This window comes from Balaenoptera acutorostrata, unplaced genomic scaffold (assembly GCF_949987535.1).
Source record: "Balaenoptera acutorostrata unplaced genomic scaffold, mBalAcu1.1 scaffold_789, whole genome shotgun sequence".
Taxonomy (NCBI): Eukaryota; Metazoa; Chordata; class Mammalia; order Artiodactyla; family Balaenopteridae; genus Balaenoptera; species Balaenoptera acutorostrata.
The window spans coordinates 46507-62030 of record NW_026646013.1 but is presented as its reverse complement, the minus strand read 5'-3'; the positions used below and the strand labels follow the sequence as shown (position 1 = coordinate 62030).

Genomic DNA, 15524 nt, shown 5'->3' with positions numbered 1-15524 from the left:
GACGTTAGTTTTCGCAGCCTTCCCCTCCCCCCCTCGCTGAGGCGGCGGGGGTGCGCGTTGCGCAGGGGGAGCCGAGAGACTCCTCCCCCTCCACGATCCCCCCCGCCCCTCCCCCTTACACGCTCGCACGCACTAGCGCGCCGGCTCCCACACGCTCGCGCGCCTCCCGCTCCGCGCCTCGGTGTTGGCCGGCATCGTCCAGGGCCCGCGGAGCCACCATGTGCACTGCCTCCTCCTCTTCCAGTTCCTCTCACACTCCTCATCCCCCGCCGCAGAGGATGCGGCGCAGCGCCGCGGGTTCCCCGCCCGCCACTGCTGCCGCCGGGAGCGGGAACGGTGCGGGCGGCGGTGGCAGCGGCGGCCGCGGTGGCACAGGCGGCGGCGGCGGCGGCGGCGGCGGCGTGAACTGCGCCCCGGTTGCGGGAGCCGGCCGGCTGCTGCAGCCCATCCGCGCCACGGTGCCCTACCAGCTCCTGCGGGGCAGCCAACACAGTCCCACGCGCCCGCCCGCCGCCGCCGCCTCGCTGGGCACACTCCCGGGGCCCGGCGCGGCTCGCGGCCCCAGCCTGCCCAGCCCGACGCCGCCGCCGACCGCGGCCCCGACCGAGCAGGCGCCGCGGGCCAAGGGCCACCCGAGACGGTCCCCAGAGAGCCACCGGAGGAGCAACTCACCTGAGCGCCGGAGCCCCGGCTCGCCCGTGTGCAGAGGTAGCGAGCCCAACCCTTGCGTCCTCCCGGGCTGCGTCTCCCCGACGGTGCCCTCCGTGGAAACTTCAGCCTCTCCGGGCTTCTCTTTGCTAGTGCATTATCGAAGGTATGAAAGTGGCTTTGGGAACCTCACCCCCCTGCGGTCGCTGCGGGGCTTGGATGAGCGAACTGCGGAGCAACTTTTATTTGACCCTCCTGCCGCCCCTCAGCTTTTATCTTCCATCACTCGCCTGGATCGAAAGGTTTTTCAGTTTAAGAGCTGATTAGCTCACTCATGTGTTTGCTGTTTGTAGTGGGGGAAGGAGGAGCTGGGCGAAACACTTAAAAACAACACGCACACAAACTCTCCGGCAACAGGTAAGGTGGTGGTTGTAATCTCTACAGCCTCTTTGTGCTTTCCTACAACGTTCCTATAAAGTGTCTGTGCCTACCGGGATAATTTTTGTTTTCTTTTTTGGGGGTGGGGAGGTGGAGGCACCAGTTATGATGTAAGGATATCCTGTTGGGTGTGTAGAGGGGACAGTTTTGGATGTGCAATTGAAGTGTATAGTGTTTGGTTGGGCTTTTTTTTGGGGGGGGGCTCCCTTTTTTCTCTACTTTATATAGTCATATGCATCAGGGCGGTACTGCACTGGAAACAGTTTATGCCCAACTCAAGACTTTCATGGTAAATTTCTAAGGACCTATTTGTGGAGTGTGCTCCCTTTTTCCCTTCTATTTTTAAGTACACTTAACAGTTCAGTTGAGCTGTTAAAGGATCTCAAGTTTCGTTTTTCTTAGGTGTCAAAGGTAATGGTGAGCTGGTGGATGCTGTCGGCTTCCCTTAATGTTTTGTGTTTTGGTGTGGTTTGGTTTATGTTTAGGGACACGGTGAATAATCTAGTTTAGTCCTGGGGGAGAAAAGGAAGTTTAGCCAAAACAGGGATGTAAAGCTCCTAAGGGAGGGAGGAGTAGCTCATGTTATTAGATGCCACGCTAGGGCTACAGATGCTGCTGCTGCGTTGTGCAGAGAACCGATCATACCGAGGGGGAAAATCTCTGCTTGGAAGGGAATCACTGTGGAGCCTGTGCAATGTTTATGTGGTATGTGTAATTTTATTAATGGAGTTTTCTTGATGAAGGTCTTAGACTTGGAGAACGTGACTGTGTTAAGATAGATTGCAGTTTTGGTGTTTTGTGTTAATATTTCTGACGTGTAATTAGCATGTTGCTAAGGCCCTTGTTTTTAGACCACTTGGTGGTGAGGCAGGGTAGGATGTAGTGCAGTGGTATGTGTCCAGGAGCACCGAGAAATGCATCCTGTAATCATAATGCACCGGAAGGAATTTGCTCCCCCACTCCTCCCCCAGGTCCAGCCCGCTGCAGAAACTGACATCCTCCAGCAAATCCTGAATGAATGAATGAAAACAACGTGATCGCCCTAATAATGACCACAACTGAACACACATCTTTGGCTGTATTTTATAGAAAAGGCCACCGTTTTCTAACAGATTAATGCCATATGCAACTCCTTTGCACATTTTCTAGAACTGTATGAAATGAGAGGTAACAGAATGAAAAGAAGGCAGCAGTTACATAAATTTTTGAGTGATTTAGTTTCAACAGTACATAGATTGAGTTTTGGGATTTTCTTTTAGGGACTAATGTAAGAGCCATAATATAAGCACTGCAGAAAGACTGTGTTCAGAAGGTTTGCGGGCATAGTGAGTAGTTTCAGCGATTGCTGCAACAATATATTGCTCATCTAGTACCTCCTCCCCTTTGTTGATAAACACATCTTACAACAGATTGTAGTACAACTTGTTTTTCTGCATCCTTCAGAAGTCTTAATTGCTTAGGAATTACAAGGTCCATCATCAAGTAGTTTTAATGAAATTTGTGACCAGGCTTAAACCGTCCTCTTTGTTGTAGTATGTCACATCTGAGTTGAATGCAATTTTAATGCAATCATGAGGAAAACACTTCTCTGAATCTGGTTGTTCAGGAGACAGATTTGCATCAGAGAACTTGTATTGGGAATAGAAGAGGCCTTTCTGCTGTTTTTAACACCAGGTGGTTTTGTCAGTTTCTTACATTGAAATGATTTTGAATGTAGGCTCTTCTGCCCCCGGTTCCCTGATGATATTACCTTTCTGTTACTTCTCCACATCCCACCTTGCTCCTCTCTACCTAAGTTAAAACGATACAACTAATCTATTCTTTTTACTTATCTATTTAAAATTCATGCTATGAACAGTTGAACAATTTTTCAAACAATTATCTACTCAGTTTCTTTTGAATTCTGCAAGGTTCTGACTTCAGTGGATTGTAGCCTCCACAGGTCAAGGCTCCTGCCGCTGCTGCTGCTGCAGACACTGACGTCACTATACTGCATGAATGAAAAACAACAACGTGCTCCATTTCTGGCTCTCCACCTCCTTCCCTTTCTGCACACTCCGTGTGTGTGTGTGTTTAAGATGGTATTACGCTGCATTTGAAACTACATTTAAAACTGTTAAATTAGGTAGGTGTTGGCTCAGGGATATGTGTTTAGTATAGAAGCATATTGCTTACAAAAAGCTTCAAGTGCTATGAGCATTTGGACTAGAGGTGACATAACAGCATTCGGTATTTTTTTTATCTGGACTGGTGGTTATGGAAGAGAATACAGAAGATGTAAACAATTTTCTTTGTAATTGCTTTACCAAAAATAAGTTATGAGACAGTGTAATTTCTGAACATGTTAGATCATTATTATCTCCCTCTGAAACATTCTTAATATGCACATTTATAGGGTTAAGTCTAGAATAATAAAGAAATGATACTCAGATTATTTCACAAGGCTGAGGAAAAGCTGAATTATGTAAATAGGCACAATTTTAATATTGTATTTATAAAATCTAGCAAGAAGATGGTAATTTTCTTTATTTTTGTAGCACAGTTTTAGATAATTTCAATGGGTATCATAATAGAAGATACATAAATCTCCAAACACCTTGCTCTGTATAGAGAACATGGAGTTTTAAAAATTGAAATTATCTTGTTTATGCATATGATCATATTTTTGTTTGCATTTTTAAAATTTTCTTTTCTATTTTTAAAACTTCAGAGTTTGTTATTTATATTAATTTCTTCTGCCTTTAGCAAAATGTCCCCCTCCCCCTTGTTCAGTTCTGAAGGGTCTTGAAGTGGTGAATGACAAGCTACTGAATGCATCCTCAGGCTCCCTGTGATGTGTTTTTAATAAATGTAAAATCATGAAGTATTATGCAAATAGTTATTGTTTTGTAATGGTAATACATAAGTGTACCTTTGAGATAAATAGAACAACCCAAATGAGAATATAGCAGGATGTTGTGTTAAAATTAATGATCTTTAAGTTAAAATCATGAGTAACAATGAAAATATAATAAAGTTGCTTCTTTCTGAAAACTTCATAAAGCAAAACCTATGAATTCAAAAACAGAACAAATACAATTTTATTGTGCTAGACAGTAAATAGGAATTGCAGGTGCTTTTGTGTTTTTTTGTAAGGATTGAGCATGGAGATGAATTATAAATTCTGAAAGATGTAAAAACCGTTGCGTTAGAGCACTCGATGTAGAATACCGCTTATTTTTAAGTGTACCAAACCTAATAACAAAAACATGGAAGAGCTTGTAATTTATATAGTTCCTGCTATGGAAAATAGCATGTGTTGATTCCTGATTTAACATGCCTAATATCACTAACTCTAGAGTGAAATTTGATAAGAATTTTTCATGAGTACCTTGAGAGCCTTATTGTTTTATACATTAAGAAGTTATGATTATATTTTAAAAGAAAATACAAAGCCAGCTAGCATATAATGCTGAATGACTGCCTGCAGTGTGTGTGCATGTATGTGTGTGTGTGTGTGTGTCTGTGTTTTGATCAAATAATTTGCTTGCAGTTTTTTATTTTTCATTAAATTTTCCCTCAAGTCCTTTTTACTGCTATGCTCAGTTTGTGGACTTTCAACATTTTAAATTACTTTTTTTCTCTCTTTTTAAAGATACTCAGACATTCTCTTATAGAGTTATTTCTCAGGCCGATATTGTTGAAAATTAAGGTCCTCCTCTTGTCCCCCCCCCTTTTAAAAATAGTTTTCCTTGAGTGCTTAGAGTTAACTTGTTTCAAAGCTTTCTTATACTAGACTGAAAACAGTTAAAGCTTTGACTGTTTTTCCTAAAGAGACAGGTTTCAGATACTGATTTTTGGGAAAGGTTTTCAGCCTTTGAGAACTACACTAAGTATCAGCAGCGTTCATTAACTAAATGTTCCCATTAATTATGGTACGTAAAATGTCTCCATCAGTGGGTCAATAGCAAAACAGATAAGTGAATTTATAGAAGTTTTTATTCTTAAACTGTTTTATGTTCAAAGATTATATTCCTTTCAAATAACTATTATTCTAAGCATATTGAATATTGTATACCTAGGGTGTAGAAAAGCACCTTGGTCAGTTTAACTGTATGTACATTCGTGTATATATATTGAGCTAAAAATTCTTTCATTATTTACAGTACTTTTTACAGAAGGACGTTTCATTCACTGCAATGTATGTTGCTTCAAGGATTTAATGCAAATTAGGATTTATACATTGGGGAAGTGTTGAAGGGTAATGGTATCCTTGTGATTTTTATTTGTGATAATGTGGACTAAATGTGAATAAGAAAACAAAGGAGTAATTGGGCTCCATGGCAATGAATAACAATGGAAATAAAGGGCAGTGTTCAACAAATGGCGAGTAGGAGAGGATTTTTCTTAAATCTGAAATTTAACACATTGCTAAAAGCCTGTTTTATCAAAGCTTCCACATATAGCTAATAATCTGCCAAGAAGTATATACTAATGACTTTGTTATTCTTTATTTTAGTTTAGTCTTTTCTCCAGAGTTTAAATCCCCAGACACCACCACGATAGGCTTTTTCACAGCACCTGTCCTGGGTCTGTGCCTGGCACTGTTGTTTTTTGTCTTCAATATATAATTTTGTTCTCTCATTAAATGTCAAAGAAACCAAATCACTGATGCTGTTTCTGTCCTATATTCTATTTATTTTAACAAGAGGTTGAGCTTCTCTGATGCTGGTCTCTAACTGGGTTTGCCAACAGTCAGTGGAGGAAAGAGAGAACACTGCTCACCTATTGATGTGAAAAACCTGAGTGAGAAGCTGATGGAAGAGCCAGGAGCCAATCTCTTTCCCTTTCTGCCTCTCATCTGAACCCTAGAACTGACCATGACTCCATGGATCATCCAGTTGATTCTAGAAGGATAATACTTGTGCTTGTTCTGCAAAACAAATTATGATGGATTTATAGAAATTCTAAAGAAAACAGGATTATACTGAATTATGAACAAATTGTGGAAAAATACTTTCCTAGTATTCCATTTTTGTAGGAACAAACATGGCAGATCCCTTTAAGCAGTGTTGTTTACCTCAGGTGAATGTTATTGTGGCAGCTTGCAGGACGAGGCAAGTTCATGAATACCTGAATAACCTCCCCAATATTACGTTGTATCTCTAATTGTTGTAGGTACAAAGGAAGAAAACATCTGAGTGCTTTGCTATATATAAGGCAATATATACTTTCATTCATCAAGAAAGTGGATTTCAAATCATATCTTCCGATTCCAGATACAGCGTTCATTCCACAGGATTATCCTATTTCTCCTAATTAAAAAGAGACTGATATTGGTCATCAGCTGTGATTTCTGAGCTCTAAGAATTACTGAAGAGTAGGTTTTCTATTGGTTCCACAGCACTATTACACTGTGCTGGGGTATGCTTTGACATTTTCAGAATGTCTAAAAATGTGTCAGAGAGAGAGAGGGAGAGAGACAGAGAGGAGGGTATGAGCAACAGTGTGTGTGAGAGAAATCCTGGATCCTGAGGGGTCAAGGATATGGACTTGGTTGTATGTGGCCCTGTGTACTTCTAGAATCTGTGCTGTTCTTGAATCGTATTATAGTGAGGAGTATGTTTCTCCATGATTATTAAAAGTTAGTTATACATGGTGGTAAACTGGTAAATGCTTCAGGAATGACTAAGCAGAGATTCTGGTCTCAAGTGATTGTCCTGGCAACTGGTACTAGGTTAATTTAGCCCCACCAAGAGCTAATAGTTATCACTGCAATTTGTGGGTTTGAACTCTGTATATTTGTAACTTAATGCAATGCAACTATGGTGCACCTTAATAATGGCTCACCAAAAATAAGGATGAGTTAAAGAAACTAGTGAGATCCATTATTGTGTGGGAAGGTTGACGTCCAAAATTGTCTTCCGAGTTATTAGAATTCAGAAATCCATCAAGCTTTTGGATGTTGCATAACAAGAAGGCAAAAACTGCTAAAACTTGCTGCCTAGTGTCTAAAGATAAAATACCTATCAACTACTGACAGTAATATCCCCTTATTTAGCCAGTATGGCCACAGGGTGAACTTCCGTTAGTAGTCCCTATAGCTAATTGTAACTTTTATATTACTAAAAGATCAATTATTTAGGTAAACATTTTCTAACATTATTATACAGTTGTTTTCTTGAGCAGAACAAACAAGATATGAGTGAACTCTTTGTGGCTTAATGAGCTTTGTTAATACCGATGATATACCTAATAAAATGATTGCTGTTGATACTCTTGAATATAGGATTGAATGAGCACTGACTGACAACTAGAGTTGCCCTGTAACTGATTCTATACATTTGCTTTGGGGATTGTCTTATTTCTGGTAAAGGTGGAATGAAGCAGTGAGTGGCTACATTTATTCCTTAATGGAATAACCTGGCTTTTTTCTCTAGAATTAATTATCAAGTTAAAGACCGAAGAAATGATTTTCCAAATGGTTCCATAAAAGAGGCTTAGAAACAGAAAGGTATACTGAAAAATATTAGATTTGGAGTCAAGAGACTTGGGTTCTATTTGCACTTCTAACATTTGACTTATAGTAAGTTCTTAACTCTTTGCATCCTATTTTCTGTATCTTTAAAATGATATAGGTGGGCTTTTTAAGAGTTTGGTTGGGTAGGGGAAAGATTCCACTGTGGAAAGGAAAAGTAAGTTTATTAAAGGAAAAGTAAGTTTATTATTTACTGAGGTATAACTGACAAATAAAAGTTCTGTATATTTTAAGGTATACAGTGTGATGATTCGGTACACATTTACAATGTGAGATGATTACCACAATCAAGATAATTAACATATCCATCACCTCACATAGATGCCTTTTTTTTTTTTTTTGATGTGTGATGAGAACACTTAAGATGTATTCTTAGCAAATTCCAAGTATACAATACAGTATTATCGACTGTAGTCACCATCTGTACATTAGATTCCCAGAACTTACTCCTAACTGAAAGTTTGTACCCTTTGACCTCCCCACTTTTCCCACTTGCCAGTCCCTGGCAACCATCATTCTACTCTCTGCTTCTATGAGTTAGACTTTTTTAGATTATGCACATAAGTGAGATCATATTTGTTTTTGTTTTTCCCTGTGTATTTGTTTTTCTGTCTGGCTTATTTCACTCAGCAAAATGTTCTCCAGGTTCATCTATGTTGTTATGAATGGCAGGATTTCCTTCTTGAAAAGACTGTATAATATTCCATTTTATATGTATACCACATTTTCTTTATCCATTCCTCCGTGAGTGGACACATAGGTTCTCCACATCTTAGCTATCGTGGATAATGCTGCAAAGAACATGGGAGGGCAGATATCTTTTCAAGATACTGATTTTACTTCCTGTGGGTATATACTCAGAAGTGAGATTGCTGGATCATATGATAGGTCTATTTTTAAGTTTTTGAGGAACCTCCATACTGTTTTCCATTCCCACCAATGTTATACAAGGGTTCTCTTTTCTCCACATCCTCACCAACACTTCTTATTTTCTTGTCTTTTTGACAATAGCCATTCTAACAAGTGTGAGGTGGTATCTCATTGTGGTTTTAACTTGCATTTCCCTGGTGATTAGTGATGTTGAGCACTTTTTCGTGTACCCCCATTAGCCATTTACATGTCATCTTTGGAAAATGTCTATTCAGATCCTTTGCCTATTTCTTAATAAGGTTATTTGTGTTTTTTGCTATTGAGTTATATGAATTCCATATATATTTTGGACATAGCAAATGTATATATCCAAAAAACCATACGCTTATCAGATGTATGGTTTGCAGATATTTTCTCCCATTCCATAACTTGCCTTTTTATTTTGTTGATTGTTTCCTTTACTGTGCAGAAGCTTTTTAGTTGCTTGTTTATTTTTGCTTTTGTTGCTTATGCTTTTCGTATCATATCCAAAATATCATTGCCAAGACTGATGTCAAGGAGCTTTTTCCCCTATGTTTTCTTCTAGGTGTTTTATAGTTCCAGGTCTTAAATTTAAGTCTTTAATCCATTTCAAGTTAACTTTGTGCATGATGTAAGGTAAGGGTCCAGTTTCATTCTTTTGCATGTGGATATCCAGTTTTCCCAGCACCATGTATAGAAGAGACTGTCCTTTTCCCATTGTATATTCTTGGCACCCTTGTCAAAGATTAGTTGACCATATATGCGTGGATTTATTTCTGGGTCCTCTGTTCCATTGGTCTATGTGTCTGTTTCTATTGCCAGTACCATATTGTTTCTATAGCATTGTGTAGACTAGATGATTCTTAGTAAAATTAGTTATTTACTGAGCTTTTATGTCAGCAACTAGTCTTCACCGGAACTCAATATAGAACACTTTTATAATTTCTCTTTCTCTCTTGAGAACTTAAGTAATCTGCCCAAGATCAGGTGGCATGCACAGAAGGCCCAAAGGGCCGTGTAACTCTCTACGTCCCGACCTCAGGTCAGGTGAGATTTGCTTTTGGAACCCAATTAACTATGGGGCAGGAAAGCATGCACAATGGGTTATCCCATTGCTTATACAGTTAAGTCACAGAAAGGCCAAAAATCGCTTTGGTGGGGTGTGAAGAGAAAGCTAAATGGAACTCAACTCTAGGGTCCATAGAACTTAAAATAGCCGCAGGTATTCCCAGTGATTCAGGCCTCAGATATGTATATAAATATGTCATAGCACTTCAAAACCTTATTATGTCATTAGTAAGCCTTCCCCTTGGTCCTGAAAGTACTTACCACTTTGTTAAGACAGAATTTAGATTTAATTTTTAAAATTGCCTTTCACATGAAATCTTAAAATCTGGGTAGAATGAGTCTTTTGCATTTTCCTATTTGATAACGTAAGCTTTACATTTACAATAAAGCATCATAAGGCTCCATTCAACCATAACATTGTGATTCATAACTTTTACCATTCTTTGATAATTTAGCAGCATTCAAAATAGTATCTTTTTATATTTCACTCTCATGGCAAAGCAGTAAGGTGCAGTATCTTCTCAATTTATGCCTCCTTGGGCTCTTCCATTTTCTAGGTTTGCTGATGTGATGTATAATAGAAAAGATATTTCAATCTCCATTTTAACAATTTCTTTCAGGATGTAGTGGCGTTTTTCAGTGTCACTTGTGCTTACTCTAAGCCCTCTTTGATAGTCAGTGTGGAACATGAATCCTTTCATAAGTAACATTAGAAATGGTATTTTTATTGTTATTGTTATGATACTGAAAGTGTTATATAGAGTCTATGTGATGAAGTTTCTCATGACTTTTCTTGTGTAATTACTTTACTAGTAAAATACATCAGTATATAAGTTGGATTAATGAAGTAATATTTGTATCTTAGAAGATAACAAAAACTAGTAGAGCTCAGTTGCTCAGTTACCTTAAAGAACTTTGCTATACTTATGTAAACCTGTGAAATGATCTTCCCACGAATGTGTAAAAGGATCATAGTAAAATACAGATATGTTTATATATTAGCTGGTAGTCTATCAACAAATTATGATATTTTTGAGTGTTCTGTGACAGTGTCATCTTCTTTCTTCCAAAGTGTTTTGGAGGTACTCTGGTGCATCTCCCTGAAAAGAATCAACTGTCCTTTTCCTGCTTAAAGTCAGGTTATTTCATTTAAGTGTCTAATACTTACTAAACAGGGATTAGCAAACATTGCTAAATACAGTTTCATTAGCATTGTAAATTAGGGAGTTAGACTGTGCTCAGAAATCAGGTTTTGGAAAAAAGCTACAATATTCTGCAATATTTTGATTAGATAGCTTTAAAAAAATTATTTTAAAATTCTGTTCTTTCTTTGCATATTGAAGTGACCTGTTATTGAAAAACACCTGGTCAGTTGATTGCATTTGCCCACTCCTTGTCTTTTTGGTTAACACATGGCCAAAGATGAGCGTAGCTTTAATGTAATTTCAGTGATAACTGTTCATTCAAGAAATTTTTGTTTTCAGGTATTGTAGTTGTTGGCAGTATGTTGATGAGTAACACGAATGCATTTTCTCTCTGTTTTACACAATAAATATTTATTGAGTCCCCGCTATGTCTGAGGAGCTCTGTTTAACCCTCCCAGAATACGTATTCTAGGTGCAATTGGGGTGCTCACATTCATTTTTCTCAACAAGGTCAAGTCATTTAAAATCTGCCAAGAATTTGACCCACTATTTTCTCTGAGGTTTGGACTTCATATGGGAATTATTATGTTCTATGCTTATCTTTCAAGATTAGGTTGCACTTCTTGGTATTCTTTTTTGAATACCAAATACTTGTTTATATGTGTTTTTCCCTTATTAGAGGAAGCTTAGGAGAGCATTACCTTGTAGCTTCTATATTACATCTAGGTCTAAGCTATATTGCTGCCTGGACATATTATAATATTCTGCTAAAGTTTGGCCTAACATGGTGGGATTAACATGGAATCAGCTTCTGAAGCTGTTATATTTGGAGAAATTCAAAAAACCATCATGCCACAAATTTGGTGGGCATTTTCAATTAAAAATCTCAATGTTTTTAGATCTGTCAGAAAGATCATGATTATACTAAGCAAGCAATGAGAATATAAATTATATATTAATTTGTTCTATATTGCAATGTAAAAATTTTAAAGTGTAGAGCAGATTTTGGGGTGGTTGTTTGCTTTAGAGAATATCTAATTTACCTGCAAGTAAAATTATCGATTTAGCAAAGTGTTATTTACACAAACTTTTTAGGAAGTCAGTTACACAAGATTGAGGTTCATCTGAGGTTGTAAAAATATATTACAGAATAGTGTAATTTCTCATTGCTACATAAAATGTTCTACTGACATTTAGCAGGGTTAACTAATATCCTAAGAAGTTGTTATAAATGAACATGAATAGATCTTTTCCATTTCCTTTCTAGTCTGAGTTTTAAAATTCTAAGAAATTTTGTATTCAGTGAACCCCTAAAAGGGAAAGAATTCATATGTACTAATGATTTTATTTCTCACATTTCTCTGTGGAAAGGTATGCTTTTAAATTAGATAAATATTCCAAGTTTTTTTCTGGATTATTTTGTCCTTATAAAAAGAAAGTTATTACTTGAGTTATAATTTCCTACCACACTGTTCCTAACCAGCTTAATGGAGGAACTATTTCTTCCTTGATGAAAAAGTTTCACCAAACCTTCTACTGTTATCAGTGTCAGGAGGACAAGGCAATAAGTAAGCATAATTAGACTAGAAATATGATTAGTACTGTGGATTATGATTTTATTTATAATTGTATAATCCTACAGTCTGATTTTCACTTAAAGTTTCTGTATATACTTAAGGACGAAGAAATTAATTGGTCACCCATATACACACTACTGTATATAAAATAGATGACTAATAAAGACCTACTGTATAGCACAGGGAACTCTACTCAATACTCTGTAATGGCCTATATGGGAAAAGAATCTAAAAAAGAGTAGATATATGTATATGCATAACAGATTCACTTTGCTGTACACCTGAAACTAACACAACATTGTAAATAAACTCTACCCCAATAAAAATTTAAAAGTCAATAAATAAGTATACATTCACAGGAAGTTGCAAATACAATACAGAGAGCTCCCACGTATCCTTCACCCACTTTTCCTTTAACGGTTATATTTTACAAAATTATAGTATGACATCAAACCAGGATTTTTCTATTGGTGTGTGTGACTGTGTGTGTGTGTGTGTGTGTCATTTTATCACATGTGTAGATCTGTGTAGCCACCAGTATAATCAAGATAGAGACCTGTTCTATCACAGATGTCAGGTGCCACTCAGATCTCCCTCGTGCTGCCCGTTGCAGTCACACCACTCCCTCCCCCTACCACCCTGACCCCTGGCAATCACTGATCTGTTCTCCATCTCTATAATTTTGTCATTTTGAGAATGTTAGATAAAAGGAGTCATACAGTATGTGACCTTTTGAGCTTGGCTCTTTTTCACTCAACATAATGCCCTTGAGATCTATCACAGTTGTTCAGAGTATCAATAGTCTGTTACCCTTTATTGCTGAGCAATATTCCACAGTATGGATGTACCACAGTTTCCTTACCCATCACTTATTGGAGGACATTTTGGTTAAGGTTGGGTCTGTTACAAATAAAAATGTTTAAAAAATTTGTGTACAGATTAAGAAAAAATTAATTGGTCACCTAATTTGATTATACCTAAGGCCTACACAATATCTGTGTGCATGTGTGTATGTGTGGTGTGTATGTATGTGTATAAAAGAGAGAATGCTGTAAAGTTTGCATTCCTTTCTCAGCAATCACTGGATAATCACTGGCTCCTGATACTTTTTCCATATAGAGTAGAAATTCATGGTCATCTTTTCATAATGCTATAAGTAATTTTAATATACTAAGTGGTAGTGACTTAGGGACTTTACTTATCTCATGTAAGATAAAACCAATGGACAACTAACTAGATGAGAATTCTGAACATCTTCCTTGTGGTTATGGGGAAATTTGCTATTTATAATACAATTATATTTCCTTCGGGAGGCATGTCTTAAATGCTGAACTCTTTGACGTATTTACTTAAGGATTATTTGGTAAAAAGTTGTTGGATGGGTTTGGAGAAAGAAATTAATCAGTTTACATATAAATTCCCTTTTCTGAATCATCTAACATAATTTAGAATGACAGTCCAGTTATCTACAGTTTAATTTTCTTAGTAAGTGTATGATCATTTTCTCTGCTGGAGTTGGCTTTGTGATTTTTGAGCAGAATATTATGTTGGTATTTAGATTCAAAGTTGAAAGAAGTGTTGAAAGCTGTCGTTATTGCATTTCTACTGACTGGAGTGGGTATTCTTCTAGGTGGTAACTGTATATAGCAAATTAAAACAGACATGATGCTTACATCCTGCAAGTCTACATATCCAAATATTTTAAAATATCATTATAATTGTCTTTGGATGTTTTGCTTATGCTCTTTACCTTCTTGCTGATCTTGTTACTATTTGTATAAAAAGTTTTAATTTAAAGTATATTCCACCGATGTTTCACGTAGAATATATCATACTCCCTTAGGTAACATGCTTTGAAAAAGTGGCCTAGTGTATTTTTCTGTGCTACTAACAGAAAATCAATAATTTATTAATAAGACTTTCAGACCCAGAGCATCATTGGGTTGGGTTCTTAACTTCCTTGCAGCATAATTATTAACTATTCCTCCTCCCTCATTTCTCTCATCCTACTGATCACCATATCTTATCCCATCTCCTTAGAATTATGTCCTGAATCTGCTAGCTTCTTTCCATCCCCTCACGGCTCCGTTATTACTTATTGCTTGATTTGTTAGAACTGCTGCCTCTTAAGTGGTTCCCCCGCCATTAGTCTCCCCTCTCTAATTGACCCATTGCACAGTCTTTCTTTATAAACATAGTCTTTCTTTAAAAAAAAAAAATTCTGAAGTTCACAATCCTTTGCTTGACATAAAAGACTCACCTCAGCATCCTCGATGGTGTACCTCAAGTTCTTTGTAAACTGAACTCACTTTGTATTGAAAATGCTATTATCTTTCAATAGCTCCATACTTGTTCCTTGTCAGACAAGGATTCCGTGTCAGTGGAAGGTAATCTACTGATTACTGTAAATTAGATTAAGTTAGATCATTCTATTTATGGTGACAATTGTAATAATTTATCAAGACTCACTCTAAAATTTGGCTCAAACCATCTCCAAGGTAATTCAGACAAAGGGAGTTAAGCCCTTCTATAGTAGAGACTTCTAAGTATTTACCAAACCCTGTTTTGTCTCCCTCTTGACCCACAAGGACTCTTTTTCCTACCCCTCTTTAAAATTAGATAAGGCTTTGTGATATACAACATTTTCATCTGTGTTCAATAAAAAAGCACTAGTTTGATCCTGGTCATTCATTCTCTTCCCTCATCTGCCAGCTGGAAGCAGAGAATCTAGCAGAGGACTCCAACCAAGGCCCTGGGGGAATGGTGGAGCCATAAGATGAAGGAAGTCTGAATCCCTGAATGATCATATAGAAGGCCATCTGTCAGCCAGGAAGATACACATTGGGTTTTTATTGTGATAAGCCACGAATTTTTAAAAATGGTAGCTGTTAGCATTAGCAACTTTACTGCACCTAACAGTTTAAAGAAAGGTGGTCTACCAGCTGCTACTACTGGAGCCGCTTTGAAAATTCACCCTGGGAGTCTCACTGTTACCTCGTGTGATCCATCACATAGGCAAGTGTGGTTCATTGTTATCAGTGCTTCTGTCAGTATGCAAGAGATCCTTCATCAAGTTCGATTGTGTGATCTTGGTGGAATGTATTTACTTTTATATAGTTTGCTATTTCGTTAACTGAACATGCTATAACTACTCTGATTAATAATTTAAGAGACTATTTTCAAAGAAATTTAGAGACGTTATAAGAATTGATAGCCATGTGGAAATAAATGCATTGTCTC

At 37.8% G+C, this 15524-nt stretch overlaps 1 protein-coding gene across 1 annotated transcript; it reads left to right on the top strand.

The window, feature by feature from the left end:
* The first annotated feature begins 218 nt into the window (after positions 1-218).
* On the top strand, positions 219-15040 carry LOC130706815 (glucocorticoid-induced transcript 1 protein-like). Its single transcript, XM_057539433.1, has 2 exons — positions 219-814; positions 14997-15040. Exons 1-2 carry the CDS (start codon positions 219-221, stop codon positions 15013-15015), a joined length of 615 nt encoding a protein of 204 aa, XP_057395416.1. The 3' UTR covers positions 15016-15040.
* Positions 15041-15524: the final 484 nt, after the last annotated feature.